This window comes from Rana temporaria, chromosome 1 (assembly GCF_905171775.1).
Source record: "Rana temporaria chromosome 1, aRanTem1.1, whole genome shotgun sequence".
Taxonomy (NCBI): Eukaryota; Metazoa; Chordata; class Amphibia; order Anura; family Ranidae; genus Rana; species Rana temporaria.
Window position 1 is genome coordinate 289,518,589 of NC_053489.1, and position 25,304 is coordinate 289,543,892.

General features: G+C 46.7%; 1 protein-coding gene across 1 annotated transcript in view; it reads left to right on the forward strand.

Annotated features, from left to right (window-relative positions):
* Positions 1–25,304, forward strand: part of DMRT1 (doublesex and mab-3 related transcription factor 1) — a 182,540-nt gene that overhangs the window by 20,942 nt on the left and 136,294 nt on the right. Inside the window, exons 2-3 of the mRNA XM_040357176.1 lie at positions 3,696–3,938; positions 24,251–24,434. Coding sequence (XP_040213110.1) covers positions 3,717–3,938; positions 24,251–24,434 — 406 coding nt within the window. The 5' untranslated portion in view covers positions 3,696–3,716. The remainder of the gene's footprint in view (positions 1–3,695; positions 3,939–24,250; positions 24,435–25,304) is intronic.

The following is a 25,304-nucleotide window of genomic DNA, read 5'->3' on the forward strand; positions in this document are numbered from 1 at the left end:
AGCTGAGACGGCATTGGCTCATGCTACTGTCAATCACAGCCAGTGAGCAAATGAGGAGAGAGCAGGGGCAGGGTTGAGCCACACTTTCTATGTGAATGGACGCACAGAGCAGCGACTCGGCTCGGGTGTCCCCCATAGAAAGCTACTTTCTATGTAGTCACTTGGCAGGAGAGAGGGGCCAGAAGTGCTGGCAAGGGACCTGAGAGGAGGGGGATTGTGGCTGCTCTGTGCAAAACCACTACACAGAGACAGTAAGTATAACATGTTTGTTATTAAAAAATAAATAAATATATATATATATATATATATATATATATATATATATATATATATATATATATATATATATATATGTGTGTGTATATATATAAATATATATATATATATATATATATATATATATATATATATATATATAATATAATTATATATATATGCCTTTAATATCACGTTAAACTAAATGCACATTAAATATGCCTAACCCAATAATCTTAGCATTTTCCTGCGGTGGAGCCTATGCCCTCCCATGTTAGTGAATGGCTGTAATATAACTCATGTAAATGCTTTAATGGCATCTGCATTTACCCACGCGTGTGCCCCTGGTGATTTTTCCCAAACATGGACGTTCATGTGCCTTAAATGGCTGTGATATTTTTTTTTGTCATTATACAGTTGTTTATTTCTGTAGTAAATATAGTAAAAATTAGTCCAGCTCCCATATATTTTTTTGGGGCATTTTCACCAGAACCACTGGGCGTATACAGAAATCTGCATTTATAGATTTTAGTTCAGGGGTTGACAAATTTGCTTGGAATCTAGGAGCCAGCTAAAAAAGTTAGGAGCCAGAAAACACAGCCCGTCCCGACAAGCTCGCGCGCAGAAGCGAACACATACGTGAGCAGCGCCCGCATATGTAAACGGTGTTCAAACCACACATGTGAGGTATCGCCGCGATTGGTAGAGCGAGAGCAATAATTCTAGCCCTAGACCTCCTCTGTAACTCAAAACATGCAACCTGTAGATTTTTTTAAACGTTGCCTATGAAGATTTTAAAGGGTAAAATTTTGTCGGCATTCCACAAGCGGACGCAATTTTGAAGCGTGACATGTTGGTTTTTTATTGTATGTTGGGTATGAATTTACTCGGCGTAACATTATCTTTCATAATATAAAAAAAAAAATGGGGATAACTTTACTGTTGTCTTATTTTTTAATTAAAAAAAGTGTAATTTTTTCACAAAACAAGTGCGCTTGTAAGACCGTTGCGCAAATACGGCGTGACAGAAAGTATTGCAACGATCGCCATTTTATTCTCTAGGGTGTTAGGATAAAAAATATATATAATGTTTGGGGGTTTTGATTAGAGCAGTGGTCTCAAAGTACCGGCCCGCGGGCCATTTGCGGCCCGCGGACCAGTTATAAATGGCCCACAGGCAGGGTGGAAGTGAGGGGAGCAAAAAAAAAATAAAAAATATTTTTTTTATTTTTTTGAGCTGGCGCCATCTGGTGGTGAGCCGTTGGTATTACAAGTTATTACCACCAGATGTGAGCTGGCGCCATCTGGTGGTGGCCGTTGGTATTACAAGTTAAGCATTACAAGTTAAACAGCAATTCTAATGTCATTTTACACTATTTTCACTGCCATCTTCTTCCCTCTAATTAGAACCCCCAAACATTATATATATTTTTTATCCTAACACCCTAGAGAATAAAAAAGCGATCGTTGCAATACTTTCTGTTACGCCGTATTTGCGCAGCGGTCTTACAAGCGCACTTTTTTTGGAAAAAATTACACTTTTTTTAATTAAAAAATAAGACAACAGTAAAGTTATCCCCATTTTTTTTAATACTATAAAAAGATAATGTTACGCCGAGTAAATTCATACCCAACATGTCACGCTTCAAAATTGTGTCCGCTTGTGGAATGCCGACAAACTTTTTTACCCTTTAAAATCTTCATAGGCGACGTTTAAAAAAATCTACAGGTTGCATGTTTTAAGTTACAGAGGAGCTAGAATTATTGCTCTCACTCTACCAATCGCGGCGGTACCTCACATGTGTGGTTTGAACACCGTTTACATATGCGGGCGCTGCTCACGTATGTGTTCGCTTCTGCGCGCAAGCTCGTCGGGACGGGGTGCGTTTTCTGGCTCCTAACTTTTTTAGCTGGCTCCTAGATTCCAAGCAAATTTGTCAAACCCTGACTTACACCAGTGCTGGTGGTAATAATGCGCTCGCTGACACCAGTGCTGGTGGTAATAATGCGCTCGGTGACACCAGTGCTGGTGGTAATAATGCGCTCGCTGACATCAGTGCTGGGGGTTAATAATGTGTTCGCTGACACCAGTACTGTTGTTTTTGAAGTTTGAAAGTTTGCATGCGGCCCCCCATGGCATATGAAAACTTGTCTTGTGGCCCTCAGGTAATTTGAGTTTGAGACCCCTGGATTAGAGGGAAGAAGATGGCAGTGAAAATAGTGAAAAATAACATTAGAATTGCTGTTTAACTTGTAATGCTTAACTTGTAATACCAACGGCCACCACCAGATGGCGCCAGCTTACACATCTGGTGGTAATAACTTGTAATACCAACGGCTCACCACCAGATGGCGCCAGCTCATTTGCCCCCCTTCCAAGCCAAGTCGCCAGGACCCTATTTCTAGTCGCCATGGCGACCTGGCGACCGGGATTTGTCGAGCCCTGTTTTAGTTACTATAACTGTTTGGGCGTATTCCTGTTGTGTCTGAACCTTCCACAGCTTGAGTGCCCATCCATCTGAATTTTGAGTTGCTTCCTTGTCAACTAGCTGACATCAGGAATATGGAGCTTATCAAATAACAGATCCATTTTATAGAGCAGTGGTCTCCAAACTGGGGCCATATGTGGCACTTTGCTTGCCTCTAGCTGGCCCTGGCCCCTATTCAACTGATACTAATTATGTAGAGCAATTTCTCCCACCGACACCAATGGTGAGGTGCTATATCTACTCCCAATAAAACCAATGATGGGCCATGGTTTACTCCCACTGACGCCAGGGCATTTTCGAGTCCCACTGGCCACAGTCCGGCCCCTCTAAAGAAAACTGGCCCCTTTGTTTAGAAAGTTTGGAGACCCCTGTTATAGAGATGCTTTCAGGGTTTTGTTACCTGACACTGTTATGCATTCTTAGGAGCAAGGAGACATAACAGAACGTCAGACAGTTGAAACAGAACAACTGTCAGACTTCAGGTGACCTCTGATCCCTCACACTCAGGTCGAAGTGTCAGGCCCAGACATAAATATACATAATGCTCTCATTAGTAAGACTGCACAGTAATGACTAAATCAGCCCGATATTGACTGGCCCCTTTGAATATGCACAGTTCCAATTTTTGTTAGGTAAAAGCAGTGTTGTCTGACACCTTAGGCACATAATAGTAAGGGGGTAAGGATATGACTGGGCAAATTTGAACAGATTTTTTATTTTGTACTATACAAAGCAACAATGAACATATAGTAATCGTAATTACTTGTTACGCTGTTACCCAATTGTATTATTGTGGGAAGGACATTAGACACGATGTCCCCTGTTCCTCCTACTAACTCCCACCCAGGTCTTCTTTCAACATTCTTCACGCTACACGTTGTCTCAGAGCGAGAATCACTTTAGTTTGATGCGTTGTTTGCTGACTAATTGTACGATTTTTTTTTTTTACAGTGATCTCAAAAAAATATTAAAATGCCTAACAGCGAGGAGCCATTAAGCAAGCCTCGCAAACCTGGGGTACAGTCCTCGGGGGCTCAATGGAAGAAATCCCCACGCATGCCAAAATGTTCTCGTTGCAGAAACCACGGCTATTCGTCGCTACTAAAGGGGCACAAGCGTTTCTGTATGTGGCGGGAATGTCAATGTAAAAAGTGCAGTCTTATTGCGGAGAGACAGCGGGTAATGGCGGCCCAGGTAGGAAAAAAAGTATAATGTTCATTTGCCTATGCATTATAATTTCTTATAGTGTGTGTGTGTGCGCATGTGTGCGTGCGTGTGTGTGTGCATGTGTGTGTATATAGGTGCTAGCAGAATAAAGACCCAGTCATTTTTCTCGAAACTGTCACTAGAGATACTAATTTCTTCCATACTCTTGTAAATGCGAGATCTTTTCTCTATCAAGGTGCAATTAATGGTGTGGTTAGCACTGTAAATGAAAACCAGCATAAGAACACATAAGAAAAAAAATGTGTGCACTATACTATGTGAACAAATGCAAACATACCTGTGAATGTAAGGAAAAGACTTCAGATATAACCATTCACCTCATTCCTCCACCCTTAATTGAAAAATGCTCACCAAATATAACTGACCCCCGTGCCACTGGTAGGTCAGTAGCACTTGTGTTTTATAGGTTGGTATGCTGGTAACCACTATTTAACATCTCTGTCCAATACAACATTAATTAGAGTCTATTGCACAGTGTATCTAGGTTTTATTTCATTAGCTGTAGTCATTTTGTGTGTATTTGTTTTGGGTGGAGAGCGATTATTATTTTTGTTTTGGGTGGAGAGCGGTTATTATTTTTGTTTTGGGTAGAGAGCGATATTTTTGTTTTGGGTGGAGAGCGATGATTATTTTTGTTTTGGGTAGAGAGCGATATTTTTGTTTTGGGTGGAGAGCGATTATTATTTTTGTTTTGGGTAGAGAGCGATATTTTTGTTTTGGGTGGAGAGCGATTATTATTTTTGTTTTGGGTAGAGAGCGATATTTTTGTTTTGGGTGGAGAGCGATTATTATTTTTGTTTTGGGTAGAGAGCGATATTTTTGTTTTGGGTGGAGAGCGATTATTATTTTTGTTTTGGGTAGAGAGCGATATTTTTGTTTTGGGTGGAGAGCGATTATTATTTTTGTTTTGGGTAGAGAGCGATATTTTTGTTTTGGGTGGAGAGCGATTATTATTTTTGTTTTGGGTGGAGAGCGGTTGGAAATGCATTGTCAGTGTGTTGTTAGGGGTAAAACCTCAGTTTCCAGGTTATAAAGCAACCCTGGTGAATGTAGCTGTATTGTTTCATGAACAAGATTCTGTAATAAAATGTTCATTCTCTAGGAATATTTAGTATTGGAAATCAAATATATGCAAAAAAATGTAACATTTATCACGTTATCATCAGTGCACCGGGTGTTGTCTGTTCAAGATTTTTAGTGTACACCTTTTTGGACTGTATTATTGATTATTTATTTGTGGATTCACAAAGGACTTGATTGTTATATTATTTGGCTGGCGCAATTTTTTCTTTTTCTATTTAACATTTAGTTTGATGCAAAATATGTGTGTGTGTATATATATATATACTGTACATAAAATATCATTTGTTTTAATTAGTATATACAGTGTGATCGGTGCACAAGGTGTTTTTCTACTTTTTAGCTTTTATTTTTTGTCTATTTTTTTATGCTATACCTCTTCACCTGTTGCTGATCTATTGCTACTATATATACCTGACATATGCTTGATGGATTCAGTGGCTACATATTTTTTAATCCATGTAAGGCAATTTACATCTTCAAGCTCCAACCTATGCAATATTGTTTAATTTCCAGCAATCTGTGAAGTTACACCTTTATTCACCTGCGGATGTGCTACCTGCCATCATTATTCTTATGGCTGCATGACTTATCTGATACAGTAGCTACAACGGATACCCTTTAAACTTATGCTAGTTGCTGCAGTCTTTCTACTGCCTGCATGCAATTTGCTAGAACTTTAAGCATTGCTTACGTTTATTGGCTTTGATTTATGACGTTATTCTTACGGTGTAATGTGATAATGCTGTGCACAAGAAAAAACAAGTTGTAACTTTGGATGGCATTGGATATCAACATATGTTTTCTTTTCATTCTTTAATGCTAATCAAATCCTATAGTATATAGTGTACAATAACAGCAGATAAACTGTAGTCCTTGTGTTTACAGAGGTGTATGATTTCTTTAGGGGTTTACGTTAACCACTTCAATACCAGGTACTTACATTCCCTGCCCAGGCCAATTTTCAGCTTTCAGCGGTCGCATTTTGAATGCCAATTGCGTGGTCATGCTACAGTTTGTTTTATCGTTTTGTTCCCTTCCCACAAATAGAGCTTTATTTTGGTTTTGGAGCACTGTTGGGGTTTTTATTTTTTGCGCAACAAAAATAAAAAAATAAAATGTTGTAGATAAGTAAGTTTTCTCCTTCGCTGATGGGCACTAATGAAGTTGCACTAACAGGCACCGAATGAGGTGGCACTGAGGAGGGGGCACTGATGATGGGCACAGATAGGTGGCACTGGTATGCAGCACTAATGGACACTGATAGGCGGGACTGATGGGCATTGAAAGGCTGTACTGATGGGTACTTTTGGGTGGAACTGATAGGTGGGCACTGATGGACACTGATAGATAGCACTGATGTGCATCACTGATAAGGAGACATCTGGCAGCCATTAGTAATGGGCACTGACTGGCATACCTGGTCATCCATCAGTGATGGCCATCCCTGGTGGTCCTGGTGGCATCCCTGGTGGTCTAGTGTGGGCATCTGTGGGGGGGCAGCACTGATAATCATCAGCACAGACCCCTCCTGTCAGGAAAGCCACCGATCGGCTCTCCAATACTGATATCTGTCAGACGCTAGTGAGGAAAAGCCGATACATGGCTTTTCCTGTTTACACTGTAATCAGCCGTGATTGAACATGGCTGATCACGTGGTAAAAAGCCTCCATCAGAGGCTCTTTACCAAGATCGGTGTTGCGGTGTGTCAACACGCCGCACCGCCGATCGCCGTGCTGCATGCCCTCACGTATCTTGAAAGATGTCATATGACGTCCAGTTAGGATAACTGAACCACCACCCGGTCGTCATTTTGCTATAGACCGGGCGGGAAGTGGTTAATGCTTTTAATTTTTATGTGGAAGGGCTTTGAAGTTCTTAAGCCTTGTACATGTGGGCCGATTATACGCAGGGGCTGTGGAAAGTTTTTTTCATGAAACTTCCCTCTTAAAGTTAGGGTGCGTGTTATACGCCGATAAATATGGGTAATAATAAAAAGTGAAGTAAAATTAACAGATAGGATATAAATGACAGAGGAAAAATCCATTGCAACCAAAAATTACCAATGTGACAGAAAACAATTGAAGTCAAGTTCGATATTTAGCCCCAATGAATCCACTGGGTCTAGTTTTAGATGGTCCTCTTGAGGTTACATCCTCTCCAATGACCCTAATCTAGTCTATACCACAGAATGTCAAGCCACTTGGATCCCTCCCATGGTGGAGTCTAAAGTGGTTAGACAGACTGTGGTGCTTATAACCTTTCCTAATTCTGTTAACGTGTTTTTAAAGTCTTACTTCTAATTTCCTAGTGGTTTTGCACGCGTATTGCAACCCACATGGATATGTAAGAAGGTATGTTACATGCATGGTCCCACACGCAATGAACTTCCTGATTTTGTGGGACTCACTAGAGGTATGAGAGGTGAAATCTCTGGTCTTCCTTGTCCTGGTTCTGGAAATCCTACACATTACACACCTTCCACAGCTAATAAAAAAAAAAACACTTGATCCAAGAACGTGCACACCTTCTTGGGTGGGTCTATCACGTTGGGTGCTAATTTAAACAAAGTGGGTGGCTTGGTGTAGATCAGGGGTCTCCAAACTTTTCAAACAAAGGGCCATTTTTTTGTCCTTAAGAATTTAGGAGGGACAAATTGTGGTCAGCGGAGACAGCAAATGTCTCAGGCCCAGCATCAGTGACAATAAATATGGCCTCAAGGTTGGTCTCAGTAGGAGGAGGAGTCGTGTCCCTCACAGTAGGAGGAATAGTATCCCTTCATTGGTATCAGAGGAAGAAATAGTGCCTCCTTGTTGGTGTCAGTGGGAGGAATAGTGCCTCATATCAGTTGGAGGAATAGTGCCCCAAGGGCCGGATAAAGGCTAGTAAAGGGCCAGATTTGATCCTCGGGCCGCAGGAGACCCCTGGTGTAGATGAACTGTGGTTTTGCTGGTAGAATTTTATTTAGATTTGCATCTTTCAAAAGTAGAGGCCAATGTTTGTGGATAATTTTTTCTATCTGTTTAGGTTGTGAAACAAGTCATAAAAGCAACTCCAAAGTCCCTTTTATTGACCTCTTTCTTTTTAAACAAATCCCCTCTCTTCATTTCACCTACCACTAACTTGGTTTTAGCTAGATCCTTGGAGCGGTAACCATTTTCCTCAAATCTTGGCCTGCATTTCATAGTCATCTTTCTTGACGCAATTGAGTTTTACTCTCATGAATTTGGGGAATGGCACTCAACCATCTAGGATGGTGACAACTTCCTAATGGGGTGTAGCTATTTCTGTCCACTTCCTTAAAGTGGGTTTTAGTAAACAATTGATGATTCTCCTTAAATATTACGAGATCCCAAAAATGTACATATTGTCGGTCAAATGTTGCTGTCAAGGAAATACCGTATCTGTTATTCCCAATTTCAGTCAGAAGTTGCAGAAAATAATCCTGTGTGTCTGCCCAAATAATTATAATGTCATCTATATAACGTTTATAGATTTTTAATTAAGGTGAAGTGTTGTTAAAAATGGCTTCTTTCCCCCAGCGGCTCATGAAAAAATTGGCCACTGAGGGGGCATACTTAGCCCCCATAGTCACGCCTTTCTTCTGTCGGAAGTACTGTTTATCATGCCAAAATAAGTTGTGGTCTGTTTACATCCGACCGCCCATTGTCAAGGTAGCATGAATCAGACGTACAAAACAGATAAATGAATAAAAAGATTTTATTGAAAACCAAACAGCAAGGTCAAAGTCCACACTGACAGTCGGAACAGCCAGAAGAGTCGTCCAACAGTGCCAGGGTCGATAGCCAGGGATGAGAGTCAGCCAAGCCGGAGTCTGTAGCCAGAGATCAGGAACCAGAAGGAACGTCCGTAGCTGGGTCGGTGACCAGGAGCAGGCAGCACGATCACAGAAGGGGTGTCAGACAAAAGGCCCAAGCGAGGAAATGCTGCAGCTGCCATCATATATATATATATGCTGAGCAGCCAGCTCCTCCCAGTGGGAAGGAGGAGCCGCAGGGTGTGACAGGTTACAAGAACCCCATGAAGCAAAATGGCTGCTAGCACAGGTCAGTGATGAGAAGCCTGCAAAGAGGTAAGCCCATGACAGTACCTCCCCCTCAAGGGCCCCTCCTCCGCGGCGCAAAATACGGCTTCTGGGGAAAGCGCGAGTGGAAGGCTCGGAGGAGGACAGGACCATGGACATCTGCGGAAGGAACCCAGGAACGCTCCTCTGGACCATACCCACGCCAGTGGACCAAGAACTGCAACCGGCCACAGACCAAGCGTGAGTCCAGGATATCGCTCACCTCGTATTCTTCATGATCGCCCACCTGGACAGGACGAGGCTGAGGAACCGAGGAGGTGAAACGATTGCATATTAGTGGTTTCAACAGGGAAACGTGAAACACATTGGAAACCCGCATACCAGGTGGAAGCGCGAGAGCATAGGCAACCGGGTTCACCCTGCGGAGCACACGGAAGGGACCAACAAAGCGAGGAGCCAGCTTAGGAGTGGGCACTCGGAGGTTGAGATTGCGAGTGGACAACCATACACAATCTCCGACCTGGTAGGAAGGAGCAGGCAACCGTCTGCGATCAGCCTGGAGCTTCTGGCGCTGCGCAGAGACCCTGAGGGACCTCTGAATCTGTACCCATGAAGCACGTAGGGCAGAAAGGTGGTTCTCCACAGCCGGAACATCTTGGGGAGAGAATGACTCCGGTAATACCGCAGGTTGGAACCCATAATTGGCCATGAAGGGAGACATCCCAGAGGAAGAGTTAACCGCCGTGTTCCTGGCAAACTCAGCCCATGGCAGAAGGTCAACCCAATTGTCCTGATGATCGGAGACATGGCAACGAAGAAATTGCTCCAGGGCTTGATTGGATCACTCTGCGGCCCCATTGGACTGAGGGTGGTAAGCCGAAGAGAAGGAGAGTCGAATACCCAACTGAGAGCAAAAAGCACGCCAGAACCTGGACACAAACTGACTCCCTCGATCCGAAACTATCTCTTTAGGCAAACCATGCAACCGGAAGACCTCCCTGGCGAAAACCGTGGCCAACTCCTGTGCAGTGGGTAACTTCTTGAATGGAACACAGTGGCACATTTTGGAGAACCGATCCACAATCATGAGAATGATCGTATGGCCTCGGGACACAGGAAGGTCCACAATGAAGTCCATCCCCAGGTGTGACCATGGGCGCCATTGGTAATGGGTTGTAGAAGTCCCAACGGGAGATGCCGAGGGGATTTATTCTGGGCACAAACAGAGCATGCCGCTACATATGCGGCAATGTCGGACCATAGAGAAGGCCACCAGAACAAGCGTGAGACAGCCCAGGACAGCTGATTCTTTCCAGGATGCCCCGCTGTCTTGGAGTTATGGTAGGTTCGCAACAGCCGGGTGCCAAACTCCTCAGGCACGAAGCACCTACCATTGGGTCTCCCAGAGGGAGCACCAGATTGAGCCGCCAGAATCTGCTCTCCAAGGGGAGAGGTCAAGCTAGTGCGGATGGCGGCCAGGATCTGATTTGGAGGTATGACCGAAGTCGGTATCGAATCCTCTTTGGACAGCTCGGAGTATTGACGTGATAAGGCATCCGCCCTGACGTTCTTGGAACCGGGCAAGTAGGAGACCACGTAATTAAAGCGTGACAGGAACAGAGCCCATCTGGCCTGACGGGGTGTCAATCTCTTGGCCTCCGAAAGGTACGTCAGATTCTTGTGGTCCGTCAGGATGAGAACCGGAACAGCAGAACCCTCGAGCAAGTGCCTCCATTCTTTGAGAGCCTGCACAATAGCTAACAGCTCTCTGTCACCAATCTGGTAGTTGCATTCCGCGGGAGACAGTTTCCTGGAGTAGAACCCACAGGGAAGCAGAGGTCCCTCTGGTGTCCGACGCTGAGACAGAAGAGTGCCTACTCCCGTCTCAGACGCATCCACCTCAAGGACGAAGGGCAACCCAGGATTGGGATGAGACAGTATTGGAGCCGAAGCAAAGGCTGATTTTAGAGCCTCAAAAGCCAGGATGGCCTCGGCCGGCCAATCATGGGAATTACTGCCCTTCCTGGTCAGATCCGTGAGAGGCTTGGCCAGCATGGAGAAGTCCCTGATGAACTTCCGATAATAATTGGCGAAGCCCAAAAAGCGCTGCAGGGAACGAAGACCAGTGGGCTGTGGCCACTGTAGGACTGCCGAAACCTTCTCAGGGTCCATGGAGAACCCCTCCGCGGAAATGATGTAACCTAAGAAGGTTACCTGGGACCGGTGAAATTCGCATTTCTCAAGCTTACAGAAAAGCTTGTTCTCTCGTAACCGTTGCAACACTCGCTTGACGTCCAGAATGTGGACCTCCATGGATTCGGAGTATACCAAGATATCGTCCAAGTAGACCACTACACACTGCTGCAACAGGTCACGAAAAACATCATTGATAAACTCCTGAAAGACTGCGGGCGCATTTCACAACCCAAAGGGCATAACCAGGGATTCGTAATGACCGGTCCTGGTGTTGAACGCGGTCATCCTCTCATCACCCTCCCTGATCCTTACAAGGTTATACGCAGCCCTCAGGTCGAGTTTGGTAAAGACCGTTGCCCCCTTGAGACGGTCGAACAACTCGGAAATCAACGGAATCGGGTATGCATTCTTAATCGTGATGCGATTTAGGCCCCTATAGTCGATGCAAGGCCTTAATTCTCCGCCCTTCTTCTTTACAAAGAAAAATCCAGCCCCCGCTGGGGAAGAGGATTTGCGAATGTGCCCCTGGGAAAGCGCCTCCCTCATGTACTCCTCCATGGCTTCATTCTCAGCAACCGACAGTGGATATACCCTGCCACGAGGAGGAATGGCACCAGGTTGTAAATCTATGGCACAATCGTATGGGCGGTGGGGCACCAGCGTGCACCTTATCGAATACATCCAGATACTCCCTGTATTCAGAGGGCAACACGGGCTCTGAGGAGGCACACAACACCTTGACGGGCCCATGGATGCAACTAGCCCCACACTGTGCGGACCACGAGAGGATCTCAGCCGATCTCCAATCGAAAGTCGGATTATGCCTCTGGAGCCAGGGGTACCCCAAGACCACCGAATAGTGAGGAGACAAAATGACCTGAAGACAGACGGACTCCCTGTGAACGGCCCCAATGGCTATCTCCACTGGAAGGGTCTCATGAGTCACCTGCGGCGGCTGAAGGGGTCTGCCGTCAATTGCCTCAAGAACCAGCGGAGAAACTCGAGCCTGCAGAGGAATGGAGTTTGCGGCAGCAAATCTACTGTCGATGAAAAGACCACCAGCACCAGAATCCACCAACGCCTGGGCCGTCACCGAGCCCCCGGCCCAGGAGAGGACAACGGTGAGCAGTGGTTTATCAGCACGGGAAACCGGGGACAAAGAAACTCCACCCAAGATCTGTCCCCGACAGGACCTCAGGTGCAAGCGTTTCCCGGACGGTTCGGACATGACAACCGAAAATGCCCACTGAGGCCGCAGTACATGCAACGACCCTCACGTCTCCGAAGAGCCCTCTCCCGCTCAGACAGGCGAGCAAACCCCAGCTGCATGGGTTCACCCCCAGGCACGTTAACCCCAGGAGGCGTGGGACGAGAGGGAGGCACGGGTGGGACAGCAAACGTAGGCGCCAATCTGTTGGAAGGCCTCCGCAGGCTCTCCTTAAAGGAAGGTCTCTCCCTGAGTCTGGTGTCAATCAATATCAGGAAAGAAATGAGAGCCTCGAGCTCCACGGGTAGGTCTTTAGCCGCAATCTCATCTTTCAAGGTGTCAGAGAGACCATGGGAGAAGGCAGCCACCAGGGCCTCATTATTCCAGCCCACCTCTGCTGCCAGGGTACGAAACTCAATGGCGTATTCGGCTACCGATCGTGAACCCTGTCTGATGGACATGAGGAGCTTCGCAGCAGAGGCAGAGCGAGCCGGCACATCGAAAGCCCTCCGAAGAGAAGCAACAAAACCGGAAAACTCGGCAACCACCGGATTGTTGTTCTCCCATAAAGGACTTGCCCAGGCCAAGGCATTGTCCGAGGGCAGCGAGATCAGGAAGCCCACCTTCGATCTCTCAGTGGGAAAAGCATGTAGCAGCAACTCAAAATAAATGCCCACTTGGTAAAGGAAGCCTCGGCACTGAGTTGGCTCACCCCCAAAGCGCTGTGGGAGAGGGGCAGAACCGGTCATACCCCGAGACACCGCAGGCGCAACAACGGGTGACGGGGTAGACTCTGGCGCAACAACCGGAGCGGCAGTGGAAGCGGTAACAGGAGCGACAACCGGCCTAGCAGCAGCAGGAGCGAGATGAGCAGTGCGTGCAAGCAGGGTTTGCAACGCCTGAGCGAACTGACCCAGCAGGTGATCCTGCTGATCAAGTCTGGCAACCAGCATGGGTAGTGAGGATGGCCCTGTACCATCAGGATTCATGGCTTGGGCCAAATGTCAAGGAAGCATGAATCAGACGTACAAAACAGATACATGAATAAGAAGATTTTATTGGAAACCAAACAGCAAGGTCAAAGTCCACACTGACGGTCGGAACAGCCAGAAGAGTCGTCCAACAGTGCCAGGGTCGATAGCCAGCGATGAGAGTCAGCCAAGCCGGAGTCTGTAGCCAAAGACGGGGTGAAACGAAGCCGGGGATCAGCAACCAGAAGGAACGTCCGTCGCCGGGTCGGTGACCAGGAGCAGGCAGCACGATCACAGAAGGGGTGTCAGACAAAAGGCCCAAGCGAGGAAATGCTGCAGCTGCCGTCATTTATATATGCTGAGCAGCCAGCTCCTCCCAGTGGGAAGGAGGAGCCGCAGGGTGTGACATGTTACAAGAACCCCATGAAGCAAAATGGCTGCTAGCACAGGTCAGTGATGAGAAGCCTGCAAAGAGGTAAGACCATGACACCCATAGAGGACAGTGGGCTGTGTTTGTGTCCGCTCTGCATAAGCAGACATGGACCTGTCATTCGCCTGTTCAGCGGGGGATCCACGGACAGATTCCCTGCTGAGCAGGTGGACTCCTGGTGGAGTCTATCCCATGTGAAAGGGGCCTTAACCAAACTGCCTTGTTAATAATTGGGTATGTAGAATACAGGGCCCTGCTCGTTTTATGGGTTAAGGTTTTTTTTTGTGTGTGTTTATTTTAGATTAATAAAAATAGTATTCTTAACGTAATAATTGTGTTATATTGGTAATTTTTTTGAGTCAGCCCCAGGCTGAAAAAAATCCTATTTTCTCAGTTTCAATTTTGCATCTTGGGATTGGGCAACCCTGGGCTTCACTTATTGACCTATCCCCTGCTAGCAATATAAGAGATAACCAATTATATTAAGAAATTCTTATTTTGTAAAATATTTAGTTGTGGTCAGCTCCATCACTCTCCTCTTCACCCTTTGGTGTCTCAGGCTGTAAGTGGTCCCTCAGCTTCATCATGTTCAGTGCAGGCCCACTAATGCCCCTTTCACACTTGTCCCACGATTTGGGACTGCAAAGTAGCATGACAAGTCGTTCCCCATGATTTCCAATGACAATCATTTATATTAGTACGACTTCAAGTCGTTCCGACTTCAAAGTAGTCCCTGCACTACTTTGGTCCAATTTTGATGCCAATTACACAGGCATTCCTTGAAATCGCTGCAAAATTGCGGACGCTGATCGCAACAAAATCACGGTAAAATCACACGACTTTGAAGTTGCACAAGTGCAAAAGGGGCCTAACTCTGCATTGTATTTAGAGGAGCCAGGAGATACTTTATTTGGTTATACTCCAAGACCTCTTTCACACTGAAGCGCAGGTCGTTTTTGCGGTGCTTTAAAACTGCCTCAGTGTGAAAGGGGCCTAATAGATTTGCGAATGAAGGTTTGTACAAATATATATATTATGTTTGCTTTTAACAATTTTGGAATGAATGTAGTTTCCCAAATGAAAACAACATTTACTGTTAGAAATTTGTTTGTTCGAGAAAAAAAATGACATCCTGGCTTCACTGTATTCAAAAATAAACATTGATTTGGCCCAACCCTAATGATTAAAAAAGTATAAAAACATTCTTAAAATGAAAAAACGATACCATAAATTGAGATTTTCCTAGCTGGTGAAGGAAATATTAGTTATATGAAGACAGGAGGCGAGTATCTTATGCATTATCTCTCTTTACTAATGCTCATAGCAGAAATACATTAAAACATTTATTGTAACTTAAAAAGTAAAAACTCAAAGGAACTACCACTCCCAGCAGTCCCTGGGCCAACGTAGCCCCTCCCAGACCGTAACCTATATAAGGGACTGTCTGAGGTAACCTCTTCCTCTTTCTTCGTGCAAATCATTTTAACCAAACAACCGAAAGTCCAGTCAGACATCTCCGCGGCCGGCGAAAATCCTCCTACTGGAACACGACATCAACGTCTGGAGGGAAGAGAAGGGAAAAAGGCCAACCTGGACTAACTTCATCTGAACCAATTCCATCCCAACGGGGATCAAAGGGAACCCAAATCGTTCTGAGTCGACCGGTCAGCCGTTTCCAGGAACACTGATGAACTGCAACCCAACGGGGTGAGGTAACGTTTGGTGCAGGTAAAATATGTTTATTGAGGAAAAACCTGCACTTACATTAAAAGAAAAATAAAAGTGCAACGAGGAAACAAACAAGCGGCGTTTGAATCGCCAGCTTACGTCACTCCGGGTGTACGTCCTCCAATTCCTACGCGTTACGACACCACGTGTCTTCGTCTGGGGAAAAACCTTTTTCCCCAGACGAAGACACGTGGTGTCGTAACGCGTAGGAATTGGAGGACGTACACCCGGAGTGACGTAAGCCAGGGATCTGGTTTATCTTCTATCGCACGGCCGTGCACTCACACCATAGAGCTGGTGCTCACCTTCATCCAGTGCATTCAGAATATCTGCCCTGACAGCTGATTTGTGTTTACTATTGGGATTGAACTTCCATTCCGTTTTTTTTGCACAATATTCTTTATATATTTTTGCACATTCGCCTTATGAGTATTATATATTTTGGACTCACTATTCACTATTTGAGTATATATATATTTATATTTGGACTCACTATTCTCTTTGCATTTAATACTATATGCTGATTATTTGTCAGCTCTTACATTTATCTTGCTTATGTGATATCACTATTCCATTAGTGTGATATGTTGCGCAGAATCACCATTTATTTATATTCCTGTTTTATGTCATGTAAACATAATTAGGTTTTGCTGCACTATATATTTTTGGTGGATTCACTCATTTAGGATCCATTTTAGCGCAAAAGCACTTGTCACTTTAGGCACAGGGACGTGTATGGGATCAACCTGTTGTTGATCGCACCAACGCACCCAGAGACGCCAAGCATATCGGTAGGCCGATCTAGTCCCGGGGGCCCAGGCCACGGTGAGGAGGTCTCTAGCTGATCTTGAAAGGCTGCTATCCGCGTCCGGGATCCTGAAATCAGCCATGCTAGTAGGTGGAGGTTGCCCTCCACAACTAGAGGATGAAGGCCCCCGGTCGGGTTGGTCAACAGTTGAGGGAAAAGAGGGATCAGTCTGGGGTAGTCTACGGCCATTCCCAGGAGGAGAGGGAACCAAGGTTGTGTCGGCCACCAGGGTGTGATCAGTACAACCGTCGCTCGTTGATTCGAGACATGGAGGAGAACTCTGGAAATCATCTGGAAGGGGGGAAACGCGTAGTGGGTTCCCTTCGGCCAAATGTGACGGAAAGCATCTACTGCGTATGCTTCCGGATCCGGCCTCCAACTGAAGAAGCGAGGCAACTGGTGGTTGAGACGAGAAGCGAAGAGATCCATGTTCAATGGGCCCCAAAGTTGTCCCAAAAGGAGGAAGACTGAGCGATCCAGTCGCCAGTCGCTGGAATCGGCGAGGTGACGTGAATACCAGTCGGCCACCGTGTTGGAAACCCCCGGGATATACTCTGCGATAGGGATAATGTTGCGTGCTAAGCAAAAGTGCCAGAACTCCCTCGCAAGGTCTGCAAGGATCCTGGACCTGGTGCCTCCCAAGCTGTTGACGTACTGAACCGCTGCCACGTTGTCCATGCGGAACAATACACAACATTTGGAAGCTTGTGGGATGAAGCTCTTGACGGCAAAGAATGCCGCCAGAAGTTCCAACGCATTGATGTGTAACTCCGCTTCGGAGGTGGACCATGTCCCCCCTGTGGAATCTGCCCCGCAACGAGCACCCCAGCCGTGGCGACTTGCGTCCGATTCTATGATGATGTCGGGGCCGGAGTTGAAGATGGTCTTGCCGTTCCATTCTACGGCGTGGCGGAGCCACCATTGTAGCTCCTCCACCGCCTCCGGACAAAGCGGGATTTCGTCCGCATACTTGAGACCTTGGCGAAGGTGTAAGATCTTGAGTCTCTGAAGGGCCCTGTAGTGAAGGGGGACCGGGAAAATAGCTTGGATGGAGGCCGCTAGGAGCCCCACCAGGCGGGCCAGAACTCTTAAGGACAAGGATCCTTTGCGAAGAACTGCCCTGATTTCCTTGCGAATTAGGGCTAATTTGGCTTTTGGGAGGCGGAGGACAGCCTGATTGGTGTCCACCAGGAAACCCAAGAACTCCATTTCTTGGGCCGGGACTAGAACCGACTTTTCTCGGTTGACTAAGAAACCCAATGTCTGTAACAGCGAGGCCGTCCATGACATGTGAAGGGAGGCCAGAGTCTTTGAGCGGGCCATGATGAGGAGGTCGTCTAAGTAGATGATCAGACGCACTTCTCTGCTTCTTAGTGATGCCACCACCGGTTTCATCAGTTTTGTGAAACACCATGGTGCCGACGACAAGCCGAATGGGAGGCAAGTAAATTGCCACATCTGACCTTTCCATAGGAATCGGAGTAGGTGTTGTGACTCGGGTGAATTGGGACGGTGAGATAGGCGTCCTTCAGGTCTATTTTCCCCAACCAGTCTCCCGGTTGCAGGAGGTCTCGGAGGCAGTGAATACCCTCCATTTTGAAATGTCTGTAGCAGACGTGTTGTTTAGGTCCCTTAGGTTTATCACGGGACGGAAACCGCCCCCTTTCTTCTTTACAAGGAAGAGATTGCTCATGAAGCCAGGGGAAAAATCTGATTTCCAAAATTGCTTGTTTGGACCTGAGGTCCTTTAGTTCGTTGTCGATGAGAACAACGTTTTGATGTGTAAACCTGATAGGGGGAGGAATGATATCTAAGGTCGGGGGTGACAGAAGTTCTATTTGGAAACCCGCGACCGTCTGTAGTATCCATGGGTCTGCCGTAATCGCAGACCAGGCATGGATAAAATACATCAGGCGTCCCCCCACTGGTATGTGTGGTTGTGGAATGTAAGGCATACTCACCGAAAGGTGGACGGGAACGGGGGTAGCCACGTCCGCTGCGTCCGCGCCATGGTCTGCATCGAGGTGGAAAAAATGGTGCTGGTTGTGCCACCGGAACGGGATAGGAGGGAGGAGCCTGTTGATATTGATATTGGGGATTTGCTCTGTTCTGTGGCCTATAGGAGGACCCGCGGCCGGCAGATCGGCCTCTACCTCTGCCGGCCCTGGTAAAAACTCTAGTCGCCCCTGACTTTCTCAATGACGTTTGGGCTTTATCAAGTCCTGAAAATAGGCCCACAAACTTATTAATGTCTTTCATGAGGTTATCCCCAAATAGCATGCCAACCGCCGCAGGACCGGGTTCGGTCTCGGCTAGGTGGGATAATTCGGCCCGTAGCTTATTGCGAGCAGGTCTGTCTAGAGATTTCCACGTATTGTGCAACGTAAGGAAGCGGGGACCATTCGCCAGATCTCGGGTGGGAGATGGCGTCTGAGTGGAAAAATGATTCCCCCAGGGCATCTAAAATTACGTCGCCCTGCGTAGCAGGGGTGGCATCGGAGTTAAATGCCGTATCCCCAGCATCCTGAATATCCTCATCGGACTCATAGTCGTCAGACTCGTTGTCTCCCGAAACCCCTGGCGAGTCCTCGTCAGAGGAATCAATGTAGGAGTCAGGTTTAGTCCTTGTAGAGGACCGATGCCTCTTGCCTTCTAACTCCCTGAGGCCCAGGAGTCGATCAGAGTCCTGTGGATGCTGGGGTTGGCAGACCGGTGAGGTAACTGCCTGCAACAAATTGTTTACTTCCCCTGTCGGGGAGTCGGGTGCCGCCAACGTATGCTTTTGTTTATTGGCAACTTTGCCCTTTTTATTTGGCGGTTCGCCAGTCTGGGTTGGCGGGGCAGTCAGGTTAGGTTTAGAATGATGTGGTCTTGTGGACGGGATGGCCGAGGCCAGAGCCGTTTGGACCGATATGTTAATCAGATCTTGAATCTGAGCAGCCGTCATAAATTGAGCTGCATCTAGGGCAAAACCCTCCCCCCTGAGGGGGGCATTTATGGTGTCCTCAGACATGTAAGTGGCTTATGAGTAAAATGGGGGGTCTGAGGTTACAGAGGATTTCACTGAATAAATCCCGTTTTGACCAAAGGATAGGGTAATGGGTTTTAGGCAGATTATAAAATTACCCTTGCTAGTAAGCTCTAGCGTATACAGTGACACCTACAAGCTGTGAGGCCCAGGCTATGTATAACCGCTGGTAAGCTGTCTAACTACACTCTGAGGGACCTAGTTACTATTTAGCCAGGTAAATAGCAAGGCAGGTTATTTGGGCTTCCTCACCTTCCCACCGTCAGCACTGCACTGGCAGCGGTGGGAAGGAAAAAGCCCGAGATCCTCAGCGCTCTGGAGCGAAGTCTCGCGAGACTACGCCTTCCAGAGCGCTGATTGGCTGTAGCGAGATCGCCGCTAAGCCCCGACCCTCGTCCGCGCGCGAAAATCGTGAGGAGAAGGATGGGAAGATGGCGCCGTCCGTGCTGCGGCGCTCGCCGATGGAAGACAAGGCATGGGGGGGGGGGGATCGGGAACAGCGGGATTGCGCAACGATCCGGTGTGGACGGCAAGCGTCCGCACCACACCATAAAGTGAAGTAGGAAAATACAGAATAATCTAAATAAAGTAATCAATAGAATAAAACAAGAATAATATCAAATAAAATAAAACAGAATGAGGTAAAATAAGATCAATTAAGATCACTCGGGGAGAACAGGGGGAGGAAGTCCACCCTCCTTCCCCAAGTCAGTCACAGAATCTGTGTAATAATAAATAAAGGAATAACCAGTTGTAAAATATATATATACTCATCTGAGAGCTGCCATGAGCAGAAAGAAAGAGGAAGAGGTTACCTCAGACAGTCCCTTATATAGGTTACGGTCTGGGAGGGGCTACGTTGGCACAGGGACTGCTGGGAGTGGTAGTTCCTTTGAGTTTTTTTACTTTTTAAGTTACAATAAATGTTTTAATGTATTTCTGCTATGAGCATTAGTAAAGAGAGATAATGCATAAGATACGAAGCCTCATGTCTGATATATAATTCTACTAGTGTATATCCAGCTTTTTAGCTCTGGTAGTACAACTGGAGGGACCCTAGTGGAGGGAGGAATTACTTCTTATTCTAGCAAGCCTAGACTGGACAATCAGGCAACCCCTGCAGTAGGGGTGCAACGGATCGAAAAACTCACGGTTCGGATCGTTCCTCGGATCAGAGTCACGGAACGGATAATTTTTCAGGTCAGCAAAAAAAAAAAAAAAAACTCCCCACTGTAATATCCACATCTCTCCCCCCCCCCCACTGTAATATCCACATCTCCCCCCCCCCACTGTAATATCCACATCACCCTCCCCCACTGTTATATCCACCCCCCCCACTGTAACATCCACATCTCCCCCCCCACTGTAGTATCCACATCTCCCCCCCCCCACTGTAATATCCACATCTCCCCCACTGCAGTGGCGTCACTAGGGTTTTTTTTCAAATTGTGTCACCCCCCACCAACTATAGCCCCCCCTTTAGTACAGACCCCCCCTCAGTACAGACACCCCAGTAGTACACCCCCCTCAGTACAGACACCCCCCTCAGTGCACCCCCCAGTAGTAAAGACAGTAACCCCCCCTCAGTGCAGACACCCACCCAGTAGTACAGACAGTAACCCCCCCTCAGTGCAGACCCCCCCCCCCCAGTAGTACAGGCAGACAGTGTAACCCCCAGTAGTACAGGCAGACAGTGTAACCCCCAGTAGTACAGGCAGAAAGTGTAACCCCCAGTAGTACAGGCAGACAGTGTAGCCCCCAGTAGTACAGGCAGACAGTGTAACCCCCAGTAGTACAGGCAGAAAGTGTAACCCCCAGTAGTATAGGCAGACAGTGTAACCCCCAGTAGTATAGGCAGACAGTGTAACCCCCCAGTAGTACAGGCAGACAGAGTAACCCCCAGTAGTACAAGCAGACAGAGTAACCCCCAGTAGTACAAGCAGACAGAGTAACCCCCAGTAGTACAGGCAGACAGAGTAACCCCCAGTAGTACAGGCAGACATATTAACCCCTCAGTGCAGACCCCTCATCAATATGACTGCCAGTCCCCCTTACAGAGCTCAGACAGCGGCGTGTGTGTCCCTCGAGCGCGGGCTCCTCCTCCTCTGTGGGTGTAAACAGAGAGGAGGGCCGCCGCCGGGTGTACCAAGATGGCCGCGGCTCCGGAGCTATGCCGAAGCCCCCGCCTTTCCTAAAGCTATGGCTTTAATCCACGGATCGCATAGTGTGCCGATCCGAAGGGGGTGACCCGTTCGGATCACGGATCAACGGTGATCCGTTGCACCACTACCTTGCAGTATTGCGGAGTCCCACTGCAATGGTAGATTTGTCTGATTCCTAAAATTGGGTTTTAGGTCTCATGCTCACAGGGTGTTAAAACAATGTTGTGAACCAGCCCTTAGAGGCATTTTGCAATTATTTTTTCTGCTTCCAAACACCACCTATGTATCCGGAAGGTATTCACAGCGCTTCACTTTTTCCACATTTTTTTATGTTACAGCCTTATTCCAAAATTTATTAAATTCATTATTTTCCTCAAAATTCTACAAACAATACCCCATAATGACAATGTGAAAGAAGTTTGTTTGAAATCTTTGCAAATTTATTAAAAATAAAAAACGAAAAAATCAGTATTCAAAGCCTTTGCCATGAAACTCAAAATTGAGCTCAGGTGCATCCTGTTTCCACTGATCATCCTTGAGATGTTTCTACAACTTGATTGGAGTCCACCTGTGGCAAATTCCGTTGATTGGACATGATTGGAAAGGCACACACTTGTCTGTATAAGGTCCCACAGTTAACAGTGCATGTCAGAGCACAAACCAAGCCATGATGTCCAAGGAATTGTCTGTAGACCTCGGAGACAGGATTTTATCGAGGCACAGATCTGGGGAAGGGGAACATCTCTGCTGCTTTGAAGGTCCCAATGAGCACAGTGGCCTCCATCACCTGTAAATGAATAAAGTTAAAAGTTTGGAACCCCCAGGAATCTTCCTAAAGCAGGCCGTCCGGCCAAACTGAGCGAAGAAGGGCACTGGAGGGGGTGGGGGGGGGGGAGCGAATTAACTATTTTCAAGAAGAAGGGCCTTAGTCAGGGAGGTGACCAAGAACCGGGGGTGAGGCCTCGTACACACGACCGAACATGTCCGCTGAAACTGGTCCGCGGACATGTCCGACCGTGTGTACGGCCTAGCGGACAGGTTTCCAGCGGACAAAAGTTTCTTAGCATGCTAAGAAACTTGTCCGCTGGAAAGCTGTCCGTCGGACATGTCCGATGGTTAGTACGACTCATCGGACATGTCCGCTGGTTATGACGTATAACCAGCGGCCCGAAATCCCGCGCATGCGCCAAATTGATTTGACGCATGCGTGGGAAGCATTGAACTTCCGTGTTAGAGAACGTCGGTGTCTTCTACGTCACCACGTTCTCTGTCCGCTGGGATTTTGGTCTGATGGTGTGTACACACATCAGACCAAAAGCTCCCAGCAGACTTGTCCGATGAAAACGGTCCGCGGACCATTTTCATCAGACATGTTCGGTCGTGTGTACAATGCCTCACTGACAGAGCTCAAACGTTTCTCTGTGAGGGGAAGAGAACCTTCTAGAAGAACAACCATCTCTGCAGCACTCCATCAATCAGGCCTATATGGTAGAGTGGCCAGAGGGAACCCACTACTCAGTAAAAGGCACATGACAGCCCACCTAGAGTTTGCAAAAGGGCACCTGAAGGACTCTTAGAACGTGAGAAACACAATTCTCTGGTCTGATGAAACAAAGATTGAACTCTTTGGCCTGAATAACAAGTGTTATGTCTGGAGAAAACCACCAACAGTGAAGCATGGTAGGGGAACATCATTCTGTGGGGATGTTTTTCAGAGGCAGGAACTGAGCAACTAGTCAAGATCGAAGGAAAGATGAATGCAGAAACATCCTTGATGAAAACCTGTTCCAGAGCACTCTGGACCTCAGACAGAATGTCCTTGAGTGGCACAGCCAAAGCCCAGACATCTCTTGTGATCTGAAAATGGCTTTGCACCGACGCTCCCCATTCAACCTGATGGAACTTGAAAGGTCCTGCAAAGAAGAATGGGAAAAACTGCCCACAAATAGGTGTGCCAAGCTTGTAGCATCAAAAAGACTTGAGGTTGTAATTGGTGCCAAAGGTGCTACAACAAAGAATTTATTGAGCAAAGGCTGTGAATATTTATGTACATGTGATTTTTTCCCATTTTTTTTAATTCTTAATAAATGTGCAAGGATTTCAAACAAACTTTTTTCTCGTTGTCATTGTGGGGTATTCTTTGTAGAATTTTAAGGAAAATAATGAATTTAATCCATTTAGGAATAAGGCTGTAACATAACAAAATGTGGAAAAAGTGAAGCACTGTGAATACTTTCTGGATGCACTGTAGGTGTTTACAGGCATTTAGAAGCAGAAAAACAAAACCAGGGCAAGTGCATTCAGGGGAGGAGCGTTTTGCCACCAAAAACACCCGATATACGTAAACGTGCTTCAGGACTAGGCGTGTTTAGGTGCGTCAATCGCTTAGGCATTTATTTAATCCAGTGGCCAGAATAATTTAATAACGGCAAGTCTTACTGCTTTTCTATAAAATTACTGTTTATTTGTAATTTTTACATAAAGATTTGTTTTTGATGTTTTGTAGAAACTTAGTCCGTGGTTTTACAATTTTTGACCCACAACATTTAGGAAATGTAGGAGGAAACGGTAGCTATTTGCAGAGAGTGGAATTGTTGGTTTCATTTTCCTTTTATTTTTTCCAGGTTGCGTTACGCAGACAACAAGCCCAAGAAGAGGAGCTAGGACTAAGCCACCCTATTCCTCTACCCAGTGCCAGTGATCTGCTTGTCAAAAGGGAGCAGAGCAGAAATTCCTGCCTTCTGCTGGAAAACAATTGCGGCCAGACGACTAGTACCACTGCTGGAGTGACCACACCCACCCTCTCAGGTAACAGATATAGGCAAATTCACCAGTCAGCTGAATCCAGGGACATAGTCACGTCACAGACCCATAAAAAAAAGATTTTCTTCGTTTCTGTTATAAATTTTATAAATAAGTAATTTTTCTCCTTCACTGATGGGCACTGATAGGCTGCACTGATGGGCACTGATGAGTCTGCACTGATGAGGAGGCACTGATGAGGAGGCACTGATAGGAGCTAACAGGCAGTGCTGTAGGCACTGACCAGCAACACTGGTGGGCACTGTTGGGGCTGCACTGATCATCAGCACACTGATGATCAGTTCCCTGATTATCAATGTAGATGCCCCTGTGTGAATTAGCCGGTTATTAGCTGTCCTCTTCTCACACGCCTTCAGTGTGAGAAGAGACATGCAGATACCTGGCAAATCCTGTTTACAGTGTGATCAGCTTTGATTGGACACAGCTGGTTACATGGTAAAGAGCTACTGTGATTGGCTCTTTACCCTGGTCTATCAGCTGAGTCCGAAGGACACAGTGATCATAGATCACTGCTGATGCTCTCTGCAGGGGGCGCGATCACGGGAGGACGTCATATGAATGAATGAATGAATGACTTGTATAGCGCAACGCATGCGAACTGAATCGCCTCTGGGCGCTTTTTCCAGCCAGTATCTGCTTGGCTGGTGCGGTCATTTTTACCCCGTAGGATCATGACACGCTAGGGACACACAGTCATACACACATATATACATATATACTGGGCCAATTTGGACGAGATCCAATTTACCTACCAGCATGTCTTTGGAGTGTGGGAGGAAACCGGAGTACCCGGAGGAAACCCACGCAGACACAGGGAGAACATGCAAACTCCAGGCAGATGGTGTCGTGGTTGGG